This window comes from Malaclemys terrapin, unplaced genomic scaffold (genome assembly GCF_027887155.1).
Source record: "Malaclemys terrapin pileata isolate rMalTer1 unplaced genomic scaffold, rMalTer1.hap1 H_1, whole genome shotgun sequence".
Lineage (NCBI taxonomy): Eukaryota > Metazoa > Chordata > Testudines > Emydidae > Malaclemys > Malaclemys terrapin.
Genome location: NW_026530195.1, coordinates 1004028 through 1027076, shown reverse-complemented (window position 1 = coordinate 1027076; position 23049 = coordinate 1004028). Strand labels below are relative to the sequence as shown.

At 54.7% G+C, this 23049-nt stretch overlaps 1 protein-coding gene across 2 annotated transcripts in view; it reads right to left on the bottom strand.

The window, feature by feature from the left end:
* LOC128829658 (sarcoplasmic/endoplasmic reticulum calcium ATPase 1) overlaps window positions 1–23049 on the bottom strand; it is a 44061-nt gene that overhangs the window by 4229 nt on the left and 16783 nt on the right. For both annotated transcript variants that reach the window (XM_054015130.1, XM_054015131.1), the window contains exons 11-21: window positions 22734–22836; window positions 15897–16028; window positions 15448–15573; window positions 5016–5234; window positions 3721–4056; window positions 3319–3539; window positions 1794–1996; window positions 1628–1713; window positions 692–825; window positions 491–608; window positions 158–275 (exon numbers count right to left, since the gene is read on the bottom strand). In XM_054015130.1, the coding sequence (XP_053871105.1) occupies window positions 158–275; window positions 491–608; window positions 692–825; window positions 1628–1713; window positions 1794–1996; window positions 3319–3539; window positions 3721–4056; window positions 5016–5234; window positions 15448–15573; window positions 15897–16028; window positions 22734–22836 (1796 nt within the window). The remainder of the gene's footprint in view (window positions 1–157; window positions 276–490; window positions 609–691; window positions 826–1627; window positions 1714–1793; window positions 1997–3318; window positions 3540–3720; window positions 4057–5015; window positions 5235–15447; window positions 15574–15896; window positions 16029–22733; window positions 22837–23049) is intronic.

Sequence of the window (23049 nt, the reverse complement as noted above, 5' to 3'; positions counted from 1 at the left end):
GCTCGGGGGGCAGGTCACTGAGCCCCATCAGGCGGGACTGGCATCTGCACAAATTCACGTCCCGGCTCCAGCTGGTGAATCCTGCTGGGAGCCTCCTGTGGGGCTGCCGCTGGGCCACGCTACCCAGGCCTGCCCCATGGCAGGGATGCATCCTTACCTTCCAGGTAGTCCCGGGCGATAAATTTCAGCACCTCATCCAGGAGGATGACGGGGAACGAGATCTTCAGCACCACGAGCCAGTGGGTCAGGTCCAGGGGTGTCAGTTTGAAGATCATCTGGGGGGGAGAGCAAAGGGGGGAGGAGATCATGGGGAGAACAAGGCAGGGGCACACGAGCCTGGAGAAGGGGAATGCCACAGCCCTGGGGAGCAGTGCTTGGGGTGGGGAGAGAGCAGATGGGACCTTCTACCACTAGTGGGTGAGAGTAACGCTGCCCCCTCCCCCCGCCTGCGCACGGCGCTGCACAGCCACCTCGGCAGGGCCACACTTACGGGCAGAGGGTCGACGTAGAGGATGACAAAGTGCAGGGACATGGACAGGCAGATGGAGCTCAGCAGCCACATGTTCACCCAGGGCGGCATGCGCAACAGGGACTGGTTCTCAGACAGGCTGTGCAGAGAGAGAGGCAGAGAGTGAGGGGGGGCTGGGCGGGGGGCGGGGGGAGGGGGGAGGGGGCGGGGAGGGGTCCTTGCCTGTTGAGGGCGTTGCACATCTCGATGGTGACCAGCACAGACAGGGCCATGGTCATGGGCACAGGTGACTCAAACACTTCACAATCCAGCCCCTCAAAGTCCACGTTTTCCTCTGTGCACTGCATGAAATGGGACTGGGAGGGGAAGGGGGGGGGGTCAAAATGCAGACAGCACAGTGCTCCAGCCAAACTCCTCCCCCACACAGCTTCTAGCAAGGGACACAGAATCCCCCCGCCAAGAACATGCCCCCCCCCCAGCTCTGCGCTGGGGCACTGGGGCCAGCACTGACAGCTGGGGAGAGCGTCCAGCTGAGCCCGCCCCACACACACACAGCACAGGGCCCCCAGCTCTGCGCTGGGGCCAGCACTGACGGCTGGGGAGAGCGTCCAGCTGAGCCCGCCCCACACACACACAGCACAGGGCCCCCAGCTCTGCGCTGGGGCCAGCACTGACATCTGGGGAGAGCGTCCAGATGAGCCCTCCCCACACACACACAGCACAGGGCCCCCAGCTCTGCGCTGGGGCCAGCACTGACATCTGGGGAGAGCGTCCAGATGAGCCCGCCCCCCACACACACAGCACAGGGCCCCCAGCTCTGCGCTGGGGCCAGCACTGACGGCTGGGGAGAGCGTCCAGATGAGCCCTCCCCCCACACACACAGCACAGGGCCCCCAGCTCTGCGCTGGGGCACTGGGGCCAGCACTGACAGCTGGGGAGAGCGTCCAGATGAGCCCTCCCCACACACACACAGCACAGGGCCCCCAGCTCTGCGCTGGGGCCAGCACTGACGGCTGGGGAGAGTGTCCAGATGAGCCCGCCCCACACACACACAGCACAGGGCCCCCAGCTCTGCGCTGGGGCCAGCACTGACGGCTGGGGAGAGTGTCCAGATGAGCCCGCCCCACACACACACAGCACAGGGCCCCCAGCTCTCACCAGCTGGTGATAGGTGACGCCAGGACCATCCTCTGCATACATGAACCACCAGGCAGCGGCACCCACTGTAGCAGCTCCGACGTAGCCTGTGGGCAGAGCAGAGGGGAGGCGTGAGTGCACAGCAGAAGGGGCTGGGGCTTTGCAGGAGAGGGTGGGAGGACTTTACCGCCAATGGCCATGTAGCGAAAGAAGAGCCAGCCACTGATGAGGGGCTCCTTGGGGCTGCGGGGCGGCTTGTCCATGATGTCCAGGTCTGGGGGGTTGAAGCCCAGGGCAGTGGCCGGGAGCCCGTCAGTCACCAGATTCACCCACAGCAGCTGCACGGGGATCAAGGCTTCTGGAAGGCCCAGGGCGGCTGTGAGAAAGATACTGTGGGGAGAGAGGGGGAGTGAGAGACAGAAGAGGGGGCAGGGCTGGTGTGTTCGGGGCGGGAGGGGGCAAGGTGTCCCCAATCCCCAGGATCAGTGCGACGCCCCCAGCTTTGCAGCAGTCTCTAGGGGGGCCCCCCTTCAGTGTGTCAAACCTCTGGGGTCTCCCTCTCCCGCCAGGCTTGGCCACGCGGCCTCACTACCTCCTTGGACTGAACCTCTGGGCTGCAGCCTCCTGCTTTCCCCGTGAGCTCTGCCCAGTGAGTCCCGCTGAGCCAGACCCTGGCAGAGACGTGCCCATGCTGCCGGGACGGTGCCCATCGCCCAGCGTGGCAGGGACAGCCCCATAGCGCTGGCGTGCAGTCGGGTGTGTTAGTTAGCTGGCCACGGCACAGAGAGCCCTTAGGGTAGCGCAGAGGGGTGCAGGTTACAGCCCAGTCCGTTCTGCTCAGCCCAGAGCCCCGCCAGACTGTGGGGAGCCCCTTGGGGCAGGCTCTGTCTGGAAAGGCTGGCATGGCTGGGGGAGGGGAAGGCTGGCATGACTGGGGGAGGGGAGGGGAGGGGAGGGCAAGGCTGGAGTGGCTGAGGGAGGGGGGGACAAGGCTGACGTGGCTGGGGTGAGGGGAGGGATCAGGCTGGCATCGCTGGGGGCGGGGAGGGGAAAACTGGCATGGCTGGGGGGAGGGGAGAGGAAGGCTGGCGTGGCTGGGGGGGAGGGGAGGGCCCAGGCTGGTGTAGCTGGAGTGGCTGGGGGAGGGGAAGGGAGAGGAAAAGAAGGCTGGTGTGACTGGGGGAAGGGATGGCTGGCGTGGCTTGAGGAGGGGAGGGGAAGGGTGGTGTGTCTGGGAGAGGAGAAGGGAGGGGAAGGGCTGGCATGGCTGGGGAGAGGGGAGGGGAAGCCTGGCATGGCTGGGGGAGGGGAAGGGAGGGGAAAAGAAGGCTGGTGTGGCTGGGGGAGGGGACGGCTGGCGTGGCTTGAGGAGGGGAGGGGAAGGGTGGTGTGTCTGGGAGAGGAGAAGGGAGGGGAGGGGAAGGGCTGGCATGGCTGGGGAGAGGGGAGGGAAGGGGAAGACTGGTGTGGCTGGGGGGGCCCAGGCTGGCGTGGCTGGGGGAGAGGAAGGCTGGCGTGGCTGGGGGAAGGGAGGGGAAAAGAAGGCTGGTGTGGCTGGGGAAGGGGAGGTTGGCGTGGCTGGGGGAGGGGAGGGGAAGGGAAGGCTGGCGTGGCTGGGAGAGGGGAGGGGAGGGGAGGGGAGGGGAAGGCTGGCGTGGCTGGTGGTGGGTTGATGGGACAGGATGGTCGCAATCGGGGGACAGGGCACTCACCAGACGACCTCGCCCACATTGGAGGAAATGAGGTAGCGAATGAACTGCTTCATGTTGTTGTAGATGGCCCTGCCCTCCTCCACGGCGGACACGATGGTGGAGAAGTTGTCGTCAGCCAGGACCATCTCGGAGGCCGTCTTGGCCACGGCTGTGCCAGAGCCCATGGCGATGCCAATCTCAGCCTTCTTCAGTGCAGGGGCGTCATTCACCCCGTCGCCTGTCTGTGTGTGAGTGTGGGGTAAGCCACTGAGTGTGGGATCCCCAAACCCCGCTGATCCCCAAGCACACAGTCCCTTAGCACAGCCTCTCTCCCCCTGCCATGGCAGGGACCCTCTTCCCTTCCCCCGCTGTCTGCCCCCACCCCAGTGATCCTGTCCTCACCCCCCTGGAGTCCCCCCTCACCATGGCTGTGATCTCATCAAAGGACTGCAGGAACTCCACAATCTTGGACTTGTGGGCGGGCTCGACACGGGCGAAGCAGCAGGCCCGCTTACAGGCCTCCCGCTGCTCGGCGGGGGGCAGGTCGTCGAACTCGCGGCCTGTGTAGGCCCTGCCCGTCACCTCCTCGTCCTCGGTGAAGATCCCGATGCGGCGGCAGATGGCAATGGCCGTGCCCTTGTTGTCCCCCGTGATCATGATGACACGGATGCCGGCGTCACGGCACAGCTGGATGGAGCCCATCACCTCCTTCCGGGGTGGGTCCAGCATCCCCACGCAGCCCACAAAGGTCAGGTCCACCTTTGGGGGGGAGCCATTAGCACATGCTGGGCCCATAGCAACCTTCCAACCACGCCCCAAGCAACCCCCATCCCCCAACCATGCCCCAACCAGCCCCATCCCATCCCTAATCAGCCCCAATCCCCCCACCACACCCCAACCAACCACTGCCCCATCCCCCAACCCATCCCCAACCAACCCCCAATCAGCCCCAATCCCCCCACCACACCCCAACGAATCACTGCCCCATCCCCCAACCCATCCCCAACCACCCCTCATCCCCCAACCATGCCCCAACCAGCCCCATCCCATTCCTAATCAGCCCCAATCCCCCCACCACACCCCAACCAACCACTGCCCCATCCCCCAACCCATCCCCAACCAACCCCCATCCCCCAACCATGCCCCAATCCCCCCACCACACCCCAACCAATCACTGCCCCATCCCCCCAACCCATCCCCAACCACCCCCCATCCCCCAACCACCCCCCATGCCCCAACCAGCCCCAGTCCCCCCACCACACCCCAACCAACCACTGCCCCATCCCCCAACCCATCCCCAACCAACCCCCAACCAGACCCAATCCCCCACCACACCCCAACCAACCACTGCCCCATCCCCAACCAACTCCCATCCCCCAACCATCCCCATCCCATCCCCAACCATACCCAATCCCCTCACCACACCCCAACCAACCACTGCCCCATCCCCCAATCACTCCCCAACCAACCCCCATCCACCAACCACCCCTGCCCCATCCACCAACCACGCCCCAACCACCCCTCCCCCATTCCCCGAACTACTCCCCAAACAACCCCCCAGTCTCCCCACTCCCAGCCCCCAACCAACCCCTGCTTCCATCTCCCCAAACCCTCCCCCAACCAAGCCCCACCTGACCCCCCCAACCACTGTCCCAACCAGCACTGACCCCCCCCCAACCACTGCCCCATCAGACCCTGGGGGGAGGCCTGAACCTGACCTCATACTCGACAAACTTGGTGGAGTCCTCCAGCACCATGTCCTCTCTCCTGGGGGGGGTGTCACGTGTGGCCAGGGCCAGGCAGCGCAGTGTGTCCCGCCCCGTCCCCCACTCCTTGATGACAGTCAAGATCTTGTCTTTCACCAGGGGTGTGAGTGGGACACGGGTGGTGCCCACTCGGACATAGTTACAGCGGTCGATAACCCCCTCAGGGGCACCCTTTGGGAGCAAGAACAGGAGAGAGAGAGAGAGAGAGAGAGAGATGGATGGACGGAAGGACGGACAGAGCAAGGGACGGACGGACATAAAGAGAGGCAGACAGATGGAGCGCAGCGGGGACAGAGTGAGAGATGGACAGACAGAGCAAGAGACGGCCGGACAGAGCGAGAGACAGATGGACAGAGTGAGAGACCTAGTGAGGAGGGCTTTAAACTAGGTTCAATGGGGACAGGTGAGCAAAGCCCACAGGTAAGTGGAGAACATGGAGACCTGGGAGATGCGTCGGAAACAAGAGGAAGAACAGGAGTACTTGTGGCACCTTAGAGACTAACAAATTTATTAGAGCATAAGCTTTCGTGGACTACAGCCCACTTCTTCGGATTCATATATGCATCCGAAGAAGTGGGCTGTAGTCCACGAAAGCTTATGCTCTAATAAATTTGTTAGTCTCTAAGGTGCCACAAGTACTCCTGTTCTTCTTTTTGCGGATACAGACTAACACGGCTGTATTACTCGGAAACAAGAGGGAGTGTGGGCTATAATGGCAGAGAGAAAGGAGGGTCAGAGCAAAACTGGGAGGCAAGATTGAACCAGTATCTTAGATGCCTATATACAAATGCGAGAAGTATGGGGAATAAGCAGGAAGAACTGGAAGTGCTAATAAATAAATACAACTATGACATTGTTGGCATCACTGAAACTTGGTGGGATAATACACATGATTGGAATGTTGGTGTGGATGGGTACAGCTTGCTCAGGAAGGATAGACGGGGGAAAAGGGAGGAGGTGTTGCCTTATATATTAAAAATGTACACACTTGGACTGAGGTGGAGATGGACATAGGAGACGGAAGTGTTGAAAGTCTCTGGGTTAGGCTAAAAGGGGGAAAAAACAAGGGAGATGTCATGCTAGGAGTCTACTATAGGCCACCTAACCAGGTGGAAGAGGTGGATGAGGCTTTTTTTAAACAACTAACAAAATCATCCAAAGCCCAAGATTTGGTGGTGATGGGGGACTTCAACTATCCGGATATATGTTGGGAAAATAACACAGCGGGGCACAGACTATCCAACAAATTCTTGGACTGCATTGCAGACAACTTTTTATTTCAGAAGGTTGAAAAAGCTACTGGGGCGGGGGGGGAAGCTGTTCTAGACTTGATTTTAACAAATAGGGAGGAACTCATTGAGAATTTGAAAGTAGAAGGCAGCTTGGGTGAAAGTGATCATGAAATCATAGAGTTTGCAATTCTAAGGAAGGGTAGAAGGGAGTACAGCAAATTAGAGACAATGGATTTCAGGAAGCCGGATTTCGGTAAGCTCAGAGAGCTGATAGGTAAGGTCCCATGTGAATCAAGACTGAGGGGAAAAACAACTGAGGAGAGTTGGCAGTTTTTCAAAGGGACACTATTAAGGGCCCAAAAGCAAGCTATTCCGCTGGTTAGGAAAGATAGAAAATGTGGCAAAAGACCACCTTGGCTTAACCACGAGATCTTGCATGATCTAAAAAATAAAAAGGAGTCATATAAAAAATGGAAACTAGGACAGATTTGTGACGAACTGGGACTGTTCTTACTGTGGTCTTTGAATGCTGACAGGGGAGTGTGACTAGGGTAGTCTGCATTGGGGGATGGGAGACTGACCAATGGAGAATACCTGAGCATGTAACGTGAGAACCCAGGAAGGGGTTAGAGGCCAGGTGACACCTTTGCCCGGGAAACTGAACAAAGGCTGTGGGAGGGGTGGCTGAAGGCAGAGTTTCAGGAGCTGGCTGGTGATGTGGCTGGGAGGCAGACAGGGCTCTGACCTCCCAAGGGAGCTGGGGCGCCCTGGGACCCCAAGATGGACCTAACTGAGGGGGGGGTCCTGTTGTCTGTGCCTGCAAGACCTGTCTTGGACTGTATTCCTGTCGCCTAAATAAACCTTCTGCTTTACTGTCTGGCTGAGAGTCATGGTGAATCACAGGAAGCTGGGGGTGCAGGGCCCTGAGTCCCCCACACTCCGTGACAAGATTACAAAGGATGAATATAGGCAAACAACACAGGAATGCAAGGGCAAGATTAGAAAGGCAAAGGCACAAAATGAGCTCAAACTAGCTACAGGAATAAAGGGAAACAAGAAGACTTTTTATCAATACATTAGAAGCAAGAGGAAGACCAAAGACAGGGTAGGCCCACTGCTCAGTGAAGAGGGAGAAACAGTAACAGGAAACTTGGAAATGGCAGAGATGCTTAATGACTTCTTTGTTTCGGTCTTCACCGAGAAGTCTGAAGGAATGCCTAACATAGTGAATGCTAATGGGAAGGGGGTAGGTTTAGCAGATAAAATAAAAAAAGAACAAGTTAAAAATCACTTAGAAAAGTTAGATGCCTGCAAGTCACCAGGGCCTGATGAAATGCATCCTAGAATACTCAAGGAGCTAATAGAGGAGGTATCTGAGCCTCTAGCTATTATCTTTGGAAAATCATGGGAGACGGGAGAGATTCCAGAAGACTGGAAAAGGGCAAATATAGTGCCCATCTATAAAAAGGGAAATAAAAACAACCCAGGAAACTACAGACCAGTTAGTTTAACTTCTGTGCCAGGGAAGATAATGGAGCAAGTAATTAAGGAAATCATCTGCAAACACTTGGAAGGTGGTAAGGTGATAGGGAATAGCCAGCATGGATTTGTAAAGAACAAATTGTGTCAAACCAATCTGATAGCTTTCTTTGATAGGATAATGAGTCTTGTGGATAAGAGAGAAGCTGTGGATGTGGTATACCTAGACTTTAGTAAGGCATTTGATACGGTCTCGCATGATATTCTTATCGATAAACTAGGCAAATACAATTTAGATGGGGCTACTATAAGGTGGGTGCATAACTGGCTGGATTACCGTACTCAGAGAGTTGTTATTAATGGTTCCCAATCCTGCTGGAAAGGTATAATAAGTGGGGTATCGCAGGGGTCTGTTTTGGGACCGGCTCTGTTCAATATCTTCATTAACGACTTAGATATTGGCATAGAAAGTACGCTTATTAAGTTTGCGGATGATACCAAACTGGGAGGGATTGCAACTGCTTTGGAGGACAGGGTCATAATTCAAAATGATCTGGACAAATTGGAGAAATGGTCTGAGGTAAACAGGATGAAGTTTAACAAAGACAAATGCAAAGTGCTCCACTTAGGAAGGAACAATCAGTTTCACACATACAGAATGGGAAGAGACTGTCTAGGAAGGAGTACGGCAGAAAGGGATCTAGGGATTATAGTGGACCACAAGCTAAATATGAGTCAACAGTGTGATGCTGTTGCAAGAAAAGCAAACATGATTCTGGGATGTTGTGACGAACTGGGACTGTTCTTACTGTGGTCTTTGAATGCTGACAGGGGAGTGTGGCTAGGATAGTCTGCATTGGGGGATGGGAGACTGACCGACTGGAGAATACCTGAGCATGTAACATGAGAACCCAGGAAGGGGTTAGAGGCCAGGTGACACCTTTGCCCGGGAAACTGAACAAAGGCTGTGGGAGGGGTCGCTGAAGGAAGAGTTTTTCAGGAGCTGGCTGGTGATATGGCTGGGAGGCAGACGGGGCTCTGACCTCCCAAGGGGCTGGGGTGCCCTGGGACCCCAAGATGGACCTAACTGAGAGGGGTCTTGTTGTCTGTGCCTGCAAGACCTGTCTTGGACTGTATTCCTGTCGTCTAAATAAACCTTCTGCTTTACTGGCTGGCTGAGAGTCATGGTGAATCGCAGGAAGCCGGGGGTGCAGGGCCCTGAGTCCCCCATACTCCGTGACAACTGGTGGCAAAAGTGGGATCTACTGCACCCCGTGAATGGCGCTTCTTGCAGTAAGTGACTGGGGAGCAGTAAAACAGAGGGGGGATAACGAGGACCAGGCGTGCTGAAGGCTCAGAGAGGGACGGTTTCAGGGAGCGATTAACCCCTAGGAATGTGTGACCAGCGAGAAGGACTGTTGGAGTAACGGGGTCCCCCTGAGGACTGCAGCGAGCAGTCTCAGGGGCGGAGGAGCTTGCCGCTCGACCCTGGGAGAGAGAAGGACGTTTGCAGTAACAGGGTTCCCCTGGGGATTGCAGCGAGCGGTCCCAGGGGCAGAGGAGTCTGAAGCTCGACCCTGGCAGAGAGGTGGTGACCTGAAGAAGGGCTGGCACACTTGGGGTCCCCCTGGAATGGTGAAAAGCGGAGAGCACAGGCCAGCGTGTGGCCAGCAGGAGGATGTATGCTAAACGCCTTAAGAGCGACCTGGTGGAGCTGTGCAGGCAGAGGGGGCTGCACATTGGGAGGTCCACCAAAGAACAGCTAATTGCCCACCTGGAGGAGAGGGATCGCTTGGATGAACCGAGCCCTGTCCCTGAGGCCAGCCGCCCGGCGGATGCAGCGTGGGCCCCGGGGCCTGACATGGCTGGGAGGGGTCAGACTGCTGCCGAGGACATCCCAAGACCCTGCCTACCTATACCTAGGGGAGGGGTTGGGGGAAGCCCAGCGAATACCGAGGGCACCCTGACCCCGGCGGCCAGCAGCGGATCGTCCCGGCGGAGCTCCCCGTCCTGGGAGCGGTGTGACGTTATTGATATAATCTGGGACCATATAGATCATTGTTGCAACCAAGGTCCTGTAGTGGCACGCAAATCTTGTATAAAGGGGGTCAAATGGGGTGTCTAAGACAAGGTTATGGTTTACTGGTTATGATTATGCTGTCTATATGTGTGTATCAATTTTGTAGTTGAAGTTATGAATATTGGCTCTATACTGTCTGTATTTCAAACTTATGCTATGCTGCTGGATGACATTCCAGACAAACTGGTGTTAGCTCTGTCTAGCCTGCTTGATGGCCCATTAAGGACCATCAGCTACACAACTGAGCCATGGAGAGAAGGCAAATACGCCTTGAGACTCAGCAAAGTATGTAGGAACTTGCCCATGTGACTCCAGACTCCATTTTGCTGTAATTTTCCACAGTAAGAACAAAGAGATGTTCTTACACCTGGAAAAGACTATATAAGGCTGATGCCTCATCTCCATCTTGTCTTCAATCCTGCTTCATACCTCTGGAGGAACTTTGCTACAAGCTGAAGCTTTGAACAAAGGACTGAGGACCCATCCCAGCGGGGGATGTATTCCAGAGACTTGATTTGAACCTGCAGTTTATTCTATCGCTGCTGCAAGCCTGAACCAAGAACTTTGCCATTACTGTATGTAATTGATTCCATTTAACCAATTCTAACTCTCATCTCTATCTTTTTCCTTTTATGAATAAACCTTTAGATTTTAGATTCTAAAGGATTGGCAACAGCGTGATTTGTGGGTAAGATCTGATTTGTATATTGACCTGGGTCTGGGGCTTGGTCCTTTGGGATCAGGAGAACCTTTTTCTTTTACTGGGGTATTGGTTTTCATAACCATTTGTCCCCATAATGAGTGGCACTGGTGGTAATACTGGGAAACTGGAGTGTCTAAGGAGATTGCTTGTGAGACTTGCGGTTAGCCAGCGGGGTGAGACCGAAGTCCTCTTAGTCTGGCTGGTTTGGTTTGCCTTAGAGGTGGAGAAAAACCCAGCCTTGGGCTGTAACTGTTTGAGCAATTTGTCCTGCATTGGCACTCTCAGTTGGGTTCCGCCAGAACCGCATTGTCACAAGCGGATGCGACTGGAATATGACAGGGAGATGAGACTGAAAGAGCTCAAGTTAAGGCAGCAAGAACTGAAGCAGGAGTGGGAAGAAAAGGAGAAAAATGTCAGCATGAGCAGGACCAACGTCAGCATGAGCTGGAACTGGCCAGGCTGAGGAGCAGCGAGCCCCCATGTAGCGGGGTGGTTACCCCGCTCCTGCAGAGGGGTTTAAAACAGCCCTGGCAGAGGAATGGGGCAAAGGGAAAAGCTACTGGGCTGATTGGGGAAGTAGCCACAGCTGGGCCACGCCCCAATCAGGCCCCAGCTGGCCTGTATAAGAAGGCTGGGAGCCAGGAGCTTAACAGTCTCTCTCTCTCTCTTCAGAAGGAGAAGGGCCTGGCTGCAGGGAGCTAGACAGGGCACCTATAGTGGAGCAGGGCTGGGGAAAGGCTGAGGAGTTGGGGAGCTCCAGCCTGGATAGCCCCAGGCTGAGGCCTAGTGGAAGGCCAAGGGGTACTGGGGGTTGCAGAGGGCAGCCCAGGGCTAGGCCAAGGCAGCAGGTCCAAACCCTCCTTGCCAGTGATGAGTGGCCTATACTGCAGTCTGCCCCAGGGAGCGGGGGCTAGTTGGTGACTGGCAGTGGCCTAGTGCTGAGGCAAGATGGGGATAGTGGGTGGGAGTTCCCCTGGGAGGGGAGACCGAGCGTGTGGGTACTGCCAGGGGGCAGCACCCAGAGCAAGGGGCACCGGGGTCCTGGGAGGGACATGGGAGCCTGAGGAAGAGGACAGGTGGATCACCGGCCTGCAGAGGGCGCTCCAGAGGCTGGAGAGCTAATTCCCTGGACAACCAGCAGGAGGCGCCGCAGGGGTGAGTCCAGCCCTCTTACACCCCGGCTGCGGTGAGCGAGGGGGGACCCAAGACTGCAAAGAGCTTTGATAAGTGCTTCCTGGCCCCGCGTAAGGAGGGGGAGGACATGGAGACCTTCCTGACGGCCTTTGAGAATACCTGCGAGCTGCTCCAGGTTGACCCTGCAGACAGGCTCCAGTTTCTCATCCCCTCACTGGACCCCACAGCCAGGGAGGTGTACAGCCGACTGAAAGGGGCGGAGACAGGGGACTACGAACTGTTCAGAAAGGCCCTGCTCCGCGAGTTTGGGCTGAGCCCTGAGATGTACCGGAAAAGGTTCCGGAGTCAGCGTAAAACCCGTGAGGTCTCATACCTGCAACTAGCCAACCGGGCGCAGGGGTATGCCCGCAAGTGGACAGCTGGGGCCCAAACTATAGAGGACCTGCTTGACCTATTCGTACTGGAGCACGTGTATGAGCAGTGCCCATCCGACCTGAGGCGATGGTTGATGGACCAAAAGCCAGAGACCCCGCAGGCCAGTTGGCCGACCAGTTTGTGAACAGTCGGGCAGGGGATAACAGGGAGGAGTCCCAAAGGAACAGGCCCGCCACAACGCAGAGAGAGAGTCACCATGGGACCTCCCAGCAGGGAAATATGGAGAACGCCCACCAAAGGGGAACATCCAGCGTCAGGTCCATCCAACCCGCTCAAGGGGACCCATGGGACATGGGCTGCTATCACTGTGGCCAAAGGGGCCACATACGGGCCCAGTGCTTCAGGCTCAGGGACAGACTGAGCAGACCGAACCCACAGAGGGTTGACTGGGTAGAGACCCAGCCGGACGAGGGGCAGCATTCCCCGGCCAGGGGGGCTGGCAGCATACCACCTGCTAAGGAGGGAGGAGAGCTCCAGGACAGCTCCTCTGGGGGGCTGGATGCTCCAGACTCAGGGTTTTTGGTTTATACTGTAGGCGCGGGGCTGTCCCTGCGGAGAGAGTACCTTGTTCCCCTGGAGGTGGATGGGAGGAAGGTCAATGGATACTGGGATACAGGTGCAGAGGTGACACTGGCCCAGCCTGAGGTGGTGGCCCCAGACTGGGTGGTGCCCAACACCTACCTGACCCTGATGGGGGTGGGTGGGACCCCCATTCAAGGTGCCTGTGGTGAGGGTACACCTGAAGTGGGGGGCCAAGGAGGGCCCCAGGGATGTGGGGGTACACCACCATTTGCTCACTGAGGTGTTGATTGGGGGGGGGGACGGGACCTGGAGGACTGGCTAAGCAACCCCCAGGGTGCCCTGGTTGTGACCCGCAGTCAGAGCCAGCAAGGGGCACTGTGCCCTGGCCTTGGGGAGGGTGCCTTGCCTGAGGCACAGGACCCTAACCTGGTGGGGAGGGAACACCCAGGGACATGGCTCAGGGAGGCTGCAGCTTCAGACCCAGCGGGCGAGAAAGAGCAGGTGGCCATCCCTGTCCCAGCTGCTGAGTTCCAGGCCGAGTTGCAGAGAGATCCCTCCTTGCGGAAGATAAGGGACCTGGCCGACCTCAATGCGGTACAGACCATGGGACGAGGTGGCCGGAAAAGGTTCCTGTGGGAGAAGGGGTACCTGTACCGAGAATGGGCTCCCCCAGGGAAAATGGAGTCAGGGGGGATCAGGAGGCAGCTGGTGGTACCCCAGAAGTATCGCCGCCAGCTGCTGTGCCGGGCCCATGACATTCCTCTCTCAGGGCACCAGGGAACCTGGCGTACCCAGCAGAGGCTGCTGCGGAGCTTTTACTGGCCTGGGGGCTTTGTTACTGTCCGACAGTACTGCGGATCCTGTGACCCCTGTCAGAGGGAGAGGAAGGCCCGGGACAAGGGGAAAACAGCTTTAGGACCCTTGCCCAGCATAGAGGAGCCTTTCCAGAGGGTGTCCCAGGTTCAAAGGGGGGCTCTGAACCAAGAGAGCCCAAATCACCGACCTCCACACTGGAACGCTGGGAGAAGACCCCAGCCCAGTTGGAACCCCAGGGGTATTGGGGTGGGAAAAGGACACAGGCCGCATAAACCTTCCCACATGCGAACTACGAGTGCCATGGAGCAACCCCGACCTAAGGGGAGGCGTAAAACTGGAGGGGCCTGGTGTAATTCTCACCAAGGAATGGGAGGGATGCTGGGGCATCCACGGGAACGGGGGTAGGTTCGAACTTCCCCGGGTCACTGGCTAAAGTGACCCCACTCAGTTCGGTCTCGAAGGGAGGAGAGATGTGACGAACTGGGACTGTCCTTACTGTGGTCTTTGACTGCTGACAGGGGAGTGTGGCTAGGATAGTCTTCATTGGGGGATGGGAGACTGACCGACTGGAGAATACCTGAGCATGTAACATGAGCACCCAGGAAGGGGTTAGAGGCCAGGTGACACCTTTGCCGGGGAACTGAACAAAGGCTGTGGGAGGGGTCGCTGAAGGGAGAGTTTTTCAGGAGCTGGCTGGTGATATGGCTGGGAGGCAGACGGGGCTCTGACCTCCCAAGGGGCTGGGGTGCCCTGGGACCCCAAAGATGGTCCTAACTGAGAGGGGTCCTGTTGTCTGTGCCTGCAAGACCTGTCTTGGACTGTATTCCTGTCGTCTAAATAAACCTTTTGCTTTACTGGCTGGCAGAGAGTCATGGTGAATTGCAGGAAGCCGGGGGTGCAGGGCCCTGAGTCCCCCATACTCTGTGACAGATGTATTAACAGGTGTGTTGTGAGCAAGACACAAGAAGTCATTCTTCTGCTCTACTCTGCGCTGGTTAGGCCTCAACTGGAGTATTCTGTCCAGTTCTGGGCACTGCATTTCAAGAAAGATGTGGAGAAATTGGAGAGGGTCCAGAGAAGAGCAACAAGAATCATTAAAGGTCTTGAGAACATGACCTATGAAGGAAGGCTGAAAGAATTGGGTTTGTTTAGTTTGGAAAAGAGAAGACTGAGGGGGGACATGATAGCAGTTTTCAGGTATCTAAAAGGGTGTCATAAGGAGGAGGGAGAACTTGTTCACCTTAGCCTCTAAGGATAGAACAAGAAGCAATGGGCTTAAACTGCAGCAAGGGAAGTTTAGGTTGGACATTAGGAAAAAGTTTCTAACTGTCAGGGTGGTTAAACACTGGAATAAATTGCCTAGGGAGGTTGTGGAATCTCCATCTCTGGAGATATTTAAGAGTAGGTTAGATAAATGTCCATCAGGGATGGTCTAGACAGTATTTGTTCCTGCCATGAGGGCAGGGGACTGGACTCGATGACCTCTCGAGGTCCCTTCCAGTCCTAGAATCTATGAATCTATGACAGAGCCCGGCGGGGACAGAGTGAGAACAGGACAGGCCCAGACAGATGGAGCTTTGTGAACAAGCTGCACTGGACAACTCAGTTCTCCACTGGCTGTGGCTCCCTGACTGGCAGGAGCTCACCGAGAGACACAGGGAGGCTGGTGCCCAGAGGCCCCTTCTCAGAATTGTGGGGCCATGTGGCTCCCCCGATGACAAGCTAGGCCTAGGCCTTGTAAATAATAGGGGCATTCCCAAAGGGTTTGGATAAAAGACGGAGCATCCAACCCACCATAGCTCTGTGACACTGAGCACCCTGGTTAACATGGGAATGAGAGGAGGTGTCTGGGGAGATAGCCGGGGTACCCTGGTTACCATGGGAATGAAAGGAGGCAGCTGGGGTTACCCTGGTACCCTGGTTACCGTGGGAATGAGAGGAGGCAGCTGAGGGATACCCAGGGTATGGGAGCCTGGCACTGACCTTGATGAACATCTTGTTGCTGACAGCTGCGCGGGAGGCCTTGGCGGGGGAGCAGTATACGGACATGGACTTCCTGTCGCGGGAGAACTCCAGGGTGAACTCCTTCTTCATCAGCTGCTTAATCACCTGGGGGGGCAGAACAGGGGCTAATGGGGGAGCAGTGACCCCCAAAAAGCACTGGACATGGAGCCCAGGGCAGCTCCTCCCCCCTGACTCAGGGACCACAGGGAAAATGAGACCAGACCAGGAGAGTGTGTCCCTCTGGGGAGCCCAGCACAACAGGTCTCCTGCTGGGCCAGGTAGGGGGGCAGAGTGGGGGGGCATGGGTAGTAGGGGGGCAAATGCTCAGAGATGCAGGCATTGGCATGATGGGGAGGGGGCATTGAGGGGTCCTGGAGGGGGCAGTGGGGTGGTATCTGGGGCAAAGGTCCTAGTGGATGAACACTTACAGAGTTGCAGGCATTGGCACGCTCCACCTTGGACAGGCTCCGCACATCTGTGTTGAAAACATTCATCTTCTCCACCAGGCAGGTCAGCGCCGTCTCGGTGGCTTCCCCCACCTTCTCATAGGCACCCTTGGCCTGGAAGTACATGCAGCAGGTCAGGGACGGGTGTGTCCAGGCAGCAGGGTGGGCATGCAGGATCTGGGTAATACTGGCAGGTGGGCAGCAAGATGGGGGATGCAGGTGGCTCAGGTAGGGATGGCACTAGACTAAATGTTACCCCAGGATAGGAGCATCTTCAGCCCCCCCACATTTGTTAAACTTCTGAATACCTTATATTTTATTGCATTTGTAGCCCATTTCACAACTTTGAAGCACAATGTGTATGCATGATTTATCCCCGTCATATAAGACGATAAATTTGCACACTAGGATCTGTAAAATCTGTATTTATTCAGGCAATATATAGGCAAATAAAAAAATTGTTTCCTCTAAACTTATAGAAACTTTTTAATTTTAAGAATAACTGAAATGTACTAACATCAAGAAATTGAACTGTGCACTGACATTGGGTGGACATATATTAAATAGTGTTACAGTAGTTGACAGGGTTAGAATGTTAACCCTAGTTCTTTGGTTCAAAAGGTCGCTTTTCTCGCCTTTGCCCTTGCAAACTGAAGCACAGCGTCAGAGAGATCCAAAGACTGGCCAATGGTATTTTCAAGTGATAAAACAGCAAGCGATGTCAATCTCTCGTTGGCCGTCATTGATCCAAGATGTGTTTTAATGAGCCTGAGTTTTGAAAAGGTGCACTCAGCACTCACGACTGTGACCGGCAGCGTGAGCAGACTCCTCAAAGCTATCCACACATTAGGAAAAGAGTCTTTTAGCTCTGCATCATGAATGAATTGGAGAAGTTGGATTGGAGAGCGCGTCCCAAGTGGTAAAATGTTATGGATGTTGTCCAATTTGACATAGAAGTCTTTGTCATTGACGTCCGATATTCCCCATGTGTCAGTGTCCAGTGAAGGTCTGTACAATTGTTCAAGAGTGTTTTCCTGTCCGCCAGCAGGTTATTAAGGTCATACCACCCCCCCCCACCCCCCAGATCTTTTCGTGGTGCTTCACTTGTCCAAACCTTTCTTCATTGGACACTCGAGCAGTGTCAATGAGTGAGCAAAAAACCTCCCTCTTGAATTTTTCTTCTGAGGATCCCATCACCTAATCTCTACCCTCGTAACCAAACTGTCTCTTCTTCCAGTGAATACGAGTTTCCTTTAAGACAGGCTCAACTCCTAAGTTTTCTGCCATTTCTTTGGCAGCAGTGATGACATCTTCAAATCCTTGGTCTCTTTTGGCCACAGCAAAATCAAGGCAGCTTCTCATCAAAGTAGCGATTGCAATGTCCATCGATTGAGTTTCTAATGCCGTGCTTACAACGCTTGCTTGGAACAGGATATTGGGCCAAACTACAATTGAGACCATTGCACTCATGCTGCATTCCAGTCTTGGCTTTACTCGACTGTGCCAATTCCGTCAGTCATTGTAAACCTCAGTCACTTGGTACCCCACTGCCTCACACTGTCAATGTGACTCTCCCAGCGAGTGTCACTTAATGGCTTCACAGTTAGATTCGTAAAACTGTCCGTGAGGATCTTCCGCCTGATAGTTGATGCTGAAAACCAGACGTATATCCTCTGCAATACTCCAAAGAGAGATACTGAATCTAAAGATGACGACGCTGCATCTGACATAACCAGGTTGAGGGAATGGCAGCCACAAGGCATGAAGAAAGCCCTTGGATTCAGTGCAAGGAACCTTGCCTGAAAACCATTGTTTCTTCCCTTGATGTTCATGCCATTGGCGTAGGTGTGGCCACAGCAGTCCTGAAGCTTTCATAGAATCACAGAATATCAGGGTTGGAAGGGACCTCAGGACATCATCTAGTCCAACCCCCTGCTCAAAGCAGGATCAATCCCCAACTAAATCATCCCAGCCAGGGCTTTGTCAAGCCAGGCCTTAAAAACCTCTAAGGATGGAGATTCCACCACCTCCCTAGGTAACCCATTCCAGTGCTTCACCACCCTCCTAGTGAAATAGTTTTTTCCTAATATCCAACCTAAACCTCCCCCACTGCAACTTGAGACCATTACTCCTTTTTCTGTCATCTGCTACCACTGAGAACAGCTGAGCTCCATCCTCTTTGGAACCCTCCTTCAGGTAGTTGAAGGCTGCTATCAAATCCCCCCTCACTCTTCTCTTCTGCAAACTAAATAAGCCCAGTTCCCTCAGCCTCTCCCTATAAGTCATGTGCCCCAGCCCCCTAATAATTTTTGTTGCCCTCCACTGGACTCTTTCCAATTTGTCCACATCCTTTCTGTAGTGGGAGGCCCAAAACTGGATGCAATACTCCAGATGTGGCCTGACCAGTGCTGAATAGAGGGGAATAATCACTTCCCTCGATCTGTTCATAATGCTCCTACTAATGCAGCCCAATATGCCATTAGCTTTCTTGGCAACAAGGGCACACTGTTGATTCCTATCCAGCTTCTCGTCCACTGTAACCCCCAGGTCCTTTTCTGCAGAACTGCTGCTTAGCCAGTTGGTCCACAGCCTGTAGCAGTGCCTGGGATTCTTCCATCCTAAGTGCAGGACCCTGCACTTGTCTGTCATCAGATTTATTTTGGCCCAATCCTCCAATTTGTCTAGGTCACTCTGGGCCTTATCCCGACCCTCCTGCATATCTACCTCTCCCTCCAGCTTAGTGTCATCTGCGACCTTGCTGAGGGTGCAATCTCATCTTATTTTATTCTCATTCAAAACATTCATAAATAGTTCTGTTAGGCCTTTTTCCAGGAGAGTCAGCCACAGACCGGAAACAGATGCAGTGTTCCTTCACGTGGATACAACCGTCCTCGTTGTCAGCAAATCTGACTGTGACTGGCGGGAGTGCAGCCCCTTATTACAGCATAGAACTTCGCTTTGTTGAGCTAGATCAATATGGTATGAAGCACCTTCCTTCCCATCAAGTTAATCAATTCATTTTGAATTGTTTTGCTACAGTAATGGTCCATTGCTTCTTTTCAAACTACTCATCGTAGGTGCTCAGGCATGACATCGTCATATTTCCCAAGGAGCTCTACCAAACCGAGGAAATTACCGTTATGTTCAATGAACAACTTATGCGAGCAGCCCCGGAAAGATAAATTATTCTTTGTAAGGAAGAGCAGCGGTGTAGTTGGGGGGTGGGGGAGTAGGGAGGGCATTGTCCCCCGTCCCCCCCCCAAAAGAGGTGAGGGGGGAAGAGTTACATGGGGTCATGTGTCATTTCACGCCCCCATTTCTGCGAGCACGAGGGGCTCTGTCCTTCCCATACTGTGCCTCCCCCTCCCACCCTCTGCACATGGAGCAGCTGTTCTCCAGGTCTCTGCCTTGGCAGCTGCATGCTGCCTCCTGGGTCCTAATGCCTGCCTGTTTCCTGTACAAGCGTGAGTGCCTGTGGGGGCAGGGGCAGGGCAAGAGGTGGGGTGGAGGAAAGAGACAGTGCGGAAGGGGGTGGGATGTGGCAGGGGAAGAGAAAGGGAGGGATATGGGGACAGTGTGTAGTGGAAGTGGGAGGGGACGGGGAAGAGAAGGGGATAGGGGAATGGGCGGTGGGGGGTGGGAAGCAGGAGCTTGGCATGTAGCGTCCCCAGGACAGCAGCAGCAGCAGCAGCCCCAGCAGGGAGCAGCAACGCAGCAGCTGGCGCTCCCCTTTTAAGCCGTCCTGTCCCCCAAGCCAGTGAGCCAAGGGAACTGGCTTCAGTGTGTGGTTTGCCGCCCCCCCCCCCCCCCCCCCCCCCATATAACAGTCAGTCTATGCCTATGAGAAAGAGGGTAATTGAGATCAGACGCTCGAGCACGTTCCTCCAATGCTGCGTTGCTACATTACTAATGCGCTGGTTTTCTGCACCTGTGCAGTTATTTAGCTTGAGCCTGGACTCGACCTCCATCCATTTGGAGTAGGCTGTAAAATGGCTGAGAGACTTTTCATGTTGTGTTGCTTCAGAACATCAGCTAAGTTATGCCAGTAACTGTACCCAGAAAATGCAAGCAACAAGTTGGCATTCTTGTCAAATGTTTTGCAACAAAACCAGAACACTTTGTCAGTTGCTTTGACCGAGGATGTGGAAAAAGCTAATGTACTCAATGATTTTTTTGCCTCTGTCTTCACGCACAAGGTCAGCTCCCAGATTGCTGCACTGGGCAGTACAGCATGGGGAGAAGGTGGCCAACCCTCTGTGAAGAAAGAAGTGGTTCGGGACTATTTAGAAAAACTGGACGTGCACAAGTCCATGGGGCCGGATGCGCTGCATCCGAGGGTGCTAAAGGAGTTGGCGGGTGAGATTGCAGAGCCATTAGCCATTATTTTTGAAAACTCATGGCGATCGGGGGAGGTCCCAGATGACTGGAAAAAGGCTAATGTAGTGCCCATCTTTAAAAAAGGGAAGAAGGAGGATCCGGGGAACTACAGGCCAGTCAGCCTCACCTCAGTCCCTGGAAAAATCATGGAGCAGGTCCTCAAGGAATCAATTATGAAACATTTAGAGGAGAGGAAAGTGATCAGGAACAGTCAGCATGGATTCACGAAGGGGAAGTCGTGCCTGACTAACCTAATTGCCTTCTATGATGAGATAACTGGCTCTGTGGATGAGGGGAAAGCAGTGGATGTGTTATTTCTTGACTTTAGCAAAGCTTTTGATACTGTCTCCCACAGTATTCTTGCCACCAAGTTAAAGAAGTATGGGCTGGATGAATGGACTGTAAGGTGGATAGAAAGCTGGCTAGATCGTCGGGCTCAACGGGTAGTGATCAATGGCTCCATGTCTAGTTGGCAGCCGGTTTCAAGTGGAGTGCCCCAAGGGTCGGTCCTGGGGCCGGTTTTGTTTAATATCTTTATTAATGATCTGGAGGATGGTGTGGACTGCACTCTCAGCAAGTTTGCAGATGACACTAAACTAGGAGGCGTGGTAGATACACTAGAGGGTAGGGATCGGATACAGAGGGACCTAGACAAATTAGAGGATTGGGCAGAAAAAAACCTGATGAGGTTCAACAAGGACAAGTGCAGAGTCCTGCACTTAGGACGGAAGAATCCCATGCACTGCTACAGACTAGGGACCGAATGGCTAGGTAGCAGTTCTGCTGAAAAGGACCTAGGGGTCACAGTGGACGAGAAGCTGGATATGAGTCAACAGTGTGCTCTTGTTGCCAAGAAGGCTAACGGCATTTTGGGCTGTATAAGTAGGGGCATTGCCAGCAGATCGAGGAACGTGATCGTTCCCCTTTATTCGACATTGGTGAGGCCTCATCTGGAATACTGTGTCCAGTTTTGGTCCCCACACTACAAGAAGGATGTGGAAAAATTGGAAAGAGTCCAGCGGAGGGCAACAAAAATGATTAGGGGTCTGGAGCACATGACTTATGAGGAGAGGCTGAGAGAACTGGGATTGTTTAGTCTCCAGAAGAGAAGAATGAGGGGGGATTTGATAGCAGCCTTCAACTACCTGAAGGGGGGTTCCAAAGAGGATGGAGCTCGGCTGTTCTCAGTGGTGGCAGATGACAGAACAAGGAGCAATGGTCTCAAGTTGCAGTGGGGGAGGTCCAGGTTGGATATCAGGAAAAACTATTTCACTAGGAGGGTGGTGAAACACTGGAATGCGTTACCTAGGGAGGTGGTGGAGTCTCCTTCCTTGGAGGTTTTTAAGGCCCGGCTTGACAAAGCCCTGGCTGGGATGATTTAGCTGGGAATTGGTCCTGCTTTGAGCAGGGGGTTGGACTAGATGACCTCTTGAGGTCCCTTCCAACTCTGATATTCTATGATTCTATGATTCTAAACTAGCCAACGCCGATTCAGTTTCTCACCATTCTCGAGCACTCTATCGCAGCATGACTTTGAGAAGTGTCGTTTCTGCTCATTTACTGGAAATATCATATCCTCAATTTTCCCTGGCCCCATTCAAAATTGTATGATCCATATTGGCAAAGTTTAGGATCGCTGGCCATAAAGCAAGATCCGATGTATCGAGTTGTGGTGTGCAATTTTTCTCACTGCTGTTTCATCGTGGGAGGCTGATTCTTCTTTATCGTTTCTCTCCTTTTCATGTAAACCACATTCTTCTTTATCTTCACTCGCCTTTATGCTGCCAGGAAAACTGGATGACTGTCCACCACTTTCCTCACATTTCCATTGCTTATCTTCCGGTAAATCCGCTAATTCCTTAGTAATAGGACTTCCATCATTTCTTGTTACTAACGACAAAAACAGCACTCTGAGCCCAGCGCCCCACAAGCCTGACACCCCAGGGTGTCGCCTGGACTGCCTATCCCTAAATCTAGCCCTGGGCCCAGGTAGGAGTGAGAAGGATGGGGGTGAGGGTGACCCAGGAGAGGGGAATCCAAGGTGATCCAGGCAGGATAGGGAATTTGGGGTGCAGGATGACCTGGGGGGTGCAGGATGATTCAGCGGGGTGGGGTATGCGGCGTGCAGGGGGACCTGGGGGGTGCAGGGGGACCAAGGCAGGTCAGGAATGGGGGGTGCAGGGGGACCCAGGCAGGGCATGTGGGGTGCAGGGTAACCCAGTTGGAGTGGGAAATGGGGGGGTGCAGGATGACCTGGGGGATGCAGGGTGACCCATGTGGGGTGGAGAATGGGGGGTTCAGGGTGAGCCAGGTGCAGTGGGAAATGGGGGGGGTGCAGGGAGACCTGGGGGGTTCAGGGTGACTCAGGCAGGGCAGGGAATGGGAGGATGCAAGGTGATCTGGGAGGTGCAGGGTGGTCCAGGTAGGATGCGGGGCGTTCACCTCATTGTAATCCAGGGAGGAGTCATTGCAGAGGGCACAGATAGTGGCCAGTTCAACCAGCCCATCGTACTGCCCAGCCTTCACATGCTTGTCACTCTTCAGTCTGCAGAGACACAGGGAAGGGGAGTGAGGGGGAGATGAGATGTGGGGAAGAAAGGGGGGTGCACAGAGATGGGGAGGGGAGGCAGGGACACACAGAAATGGGGAGAGAGGGGTGCACAGAGATGAGGGAGAGAGGGGACACCAACTGGCAGCAACAGAAGGATGATGACAAGTTTTCACAGAGGGGTGGTCAGAGGCAGAGTGGAGTCATGGG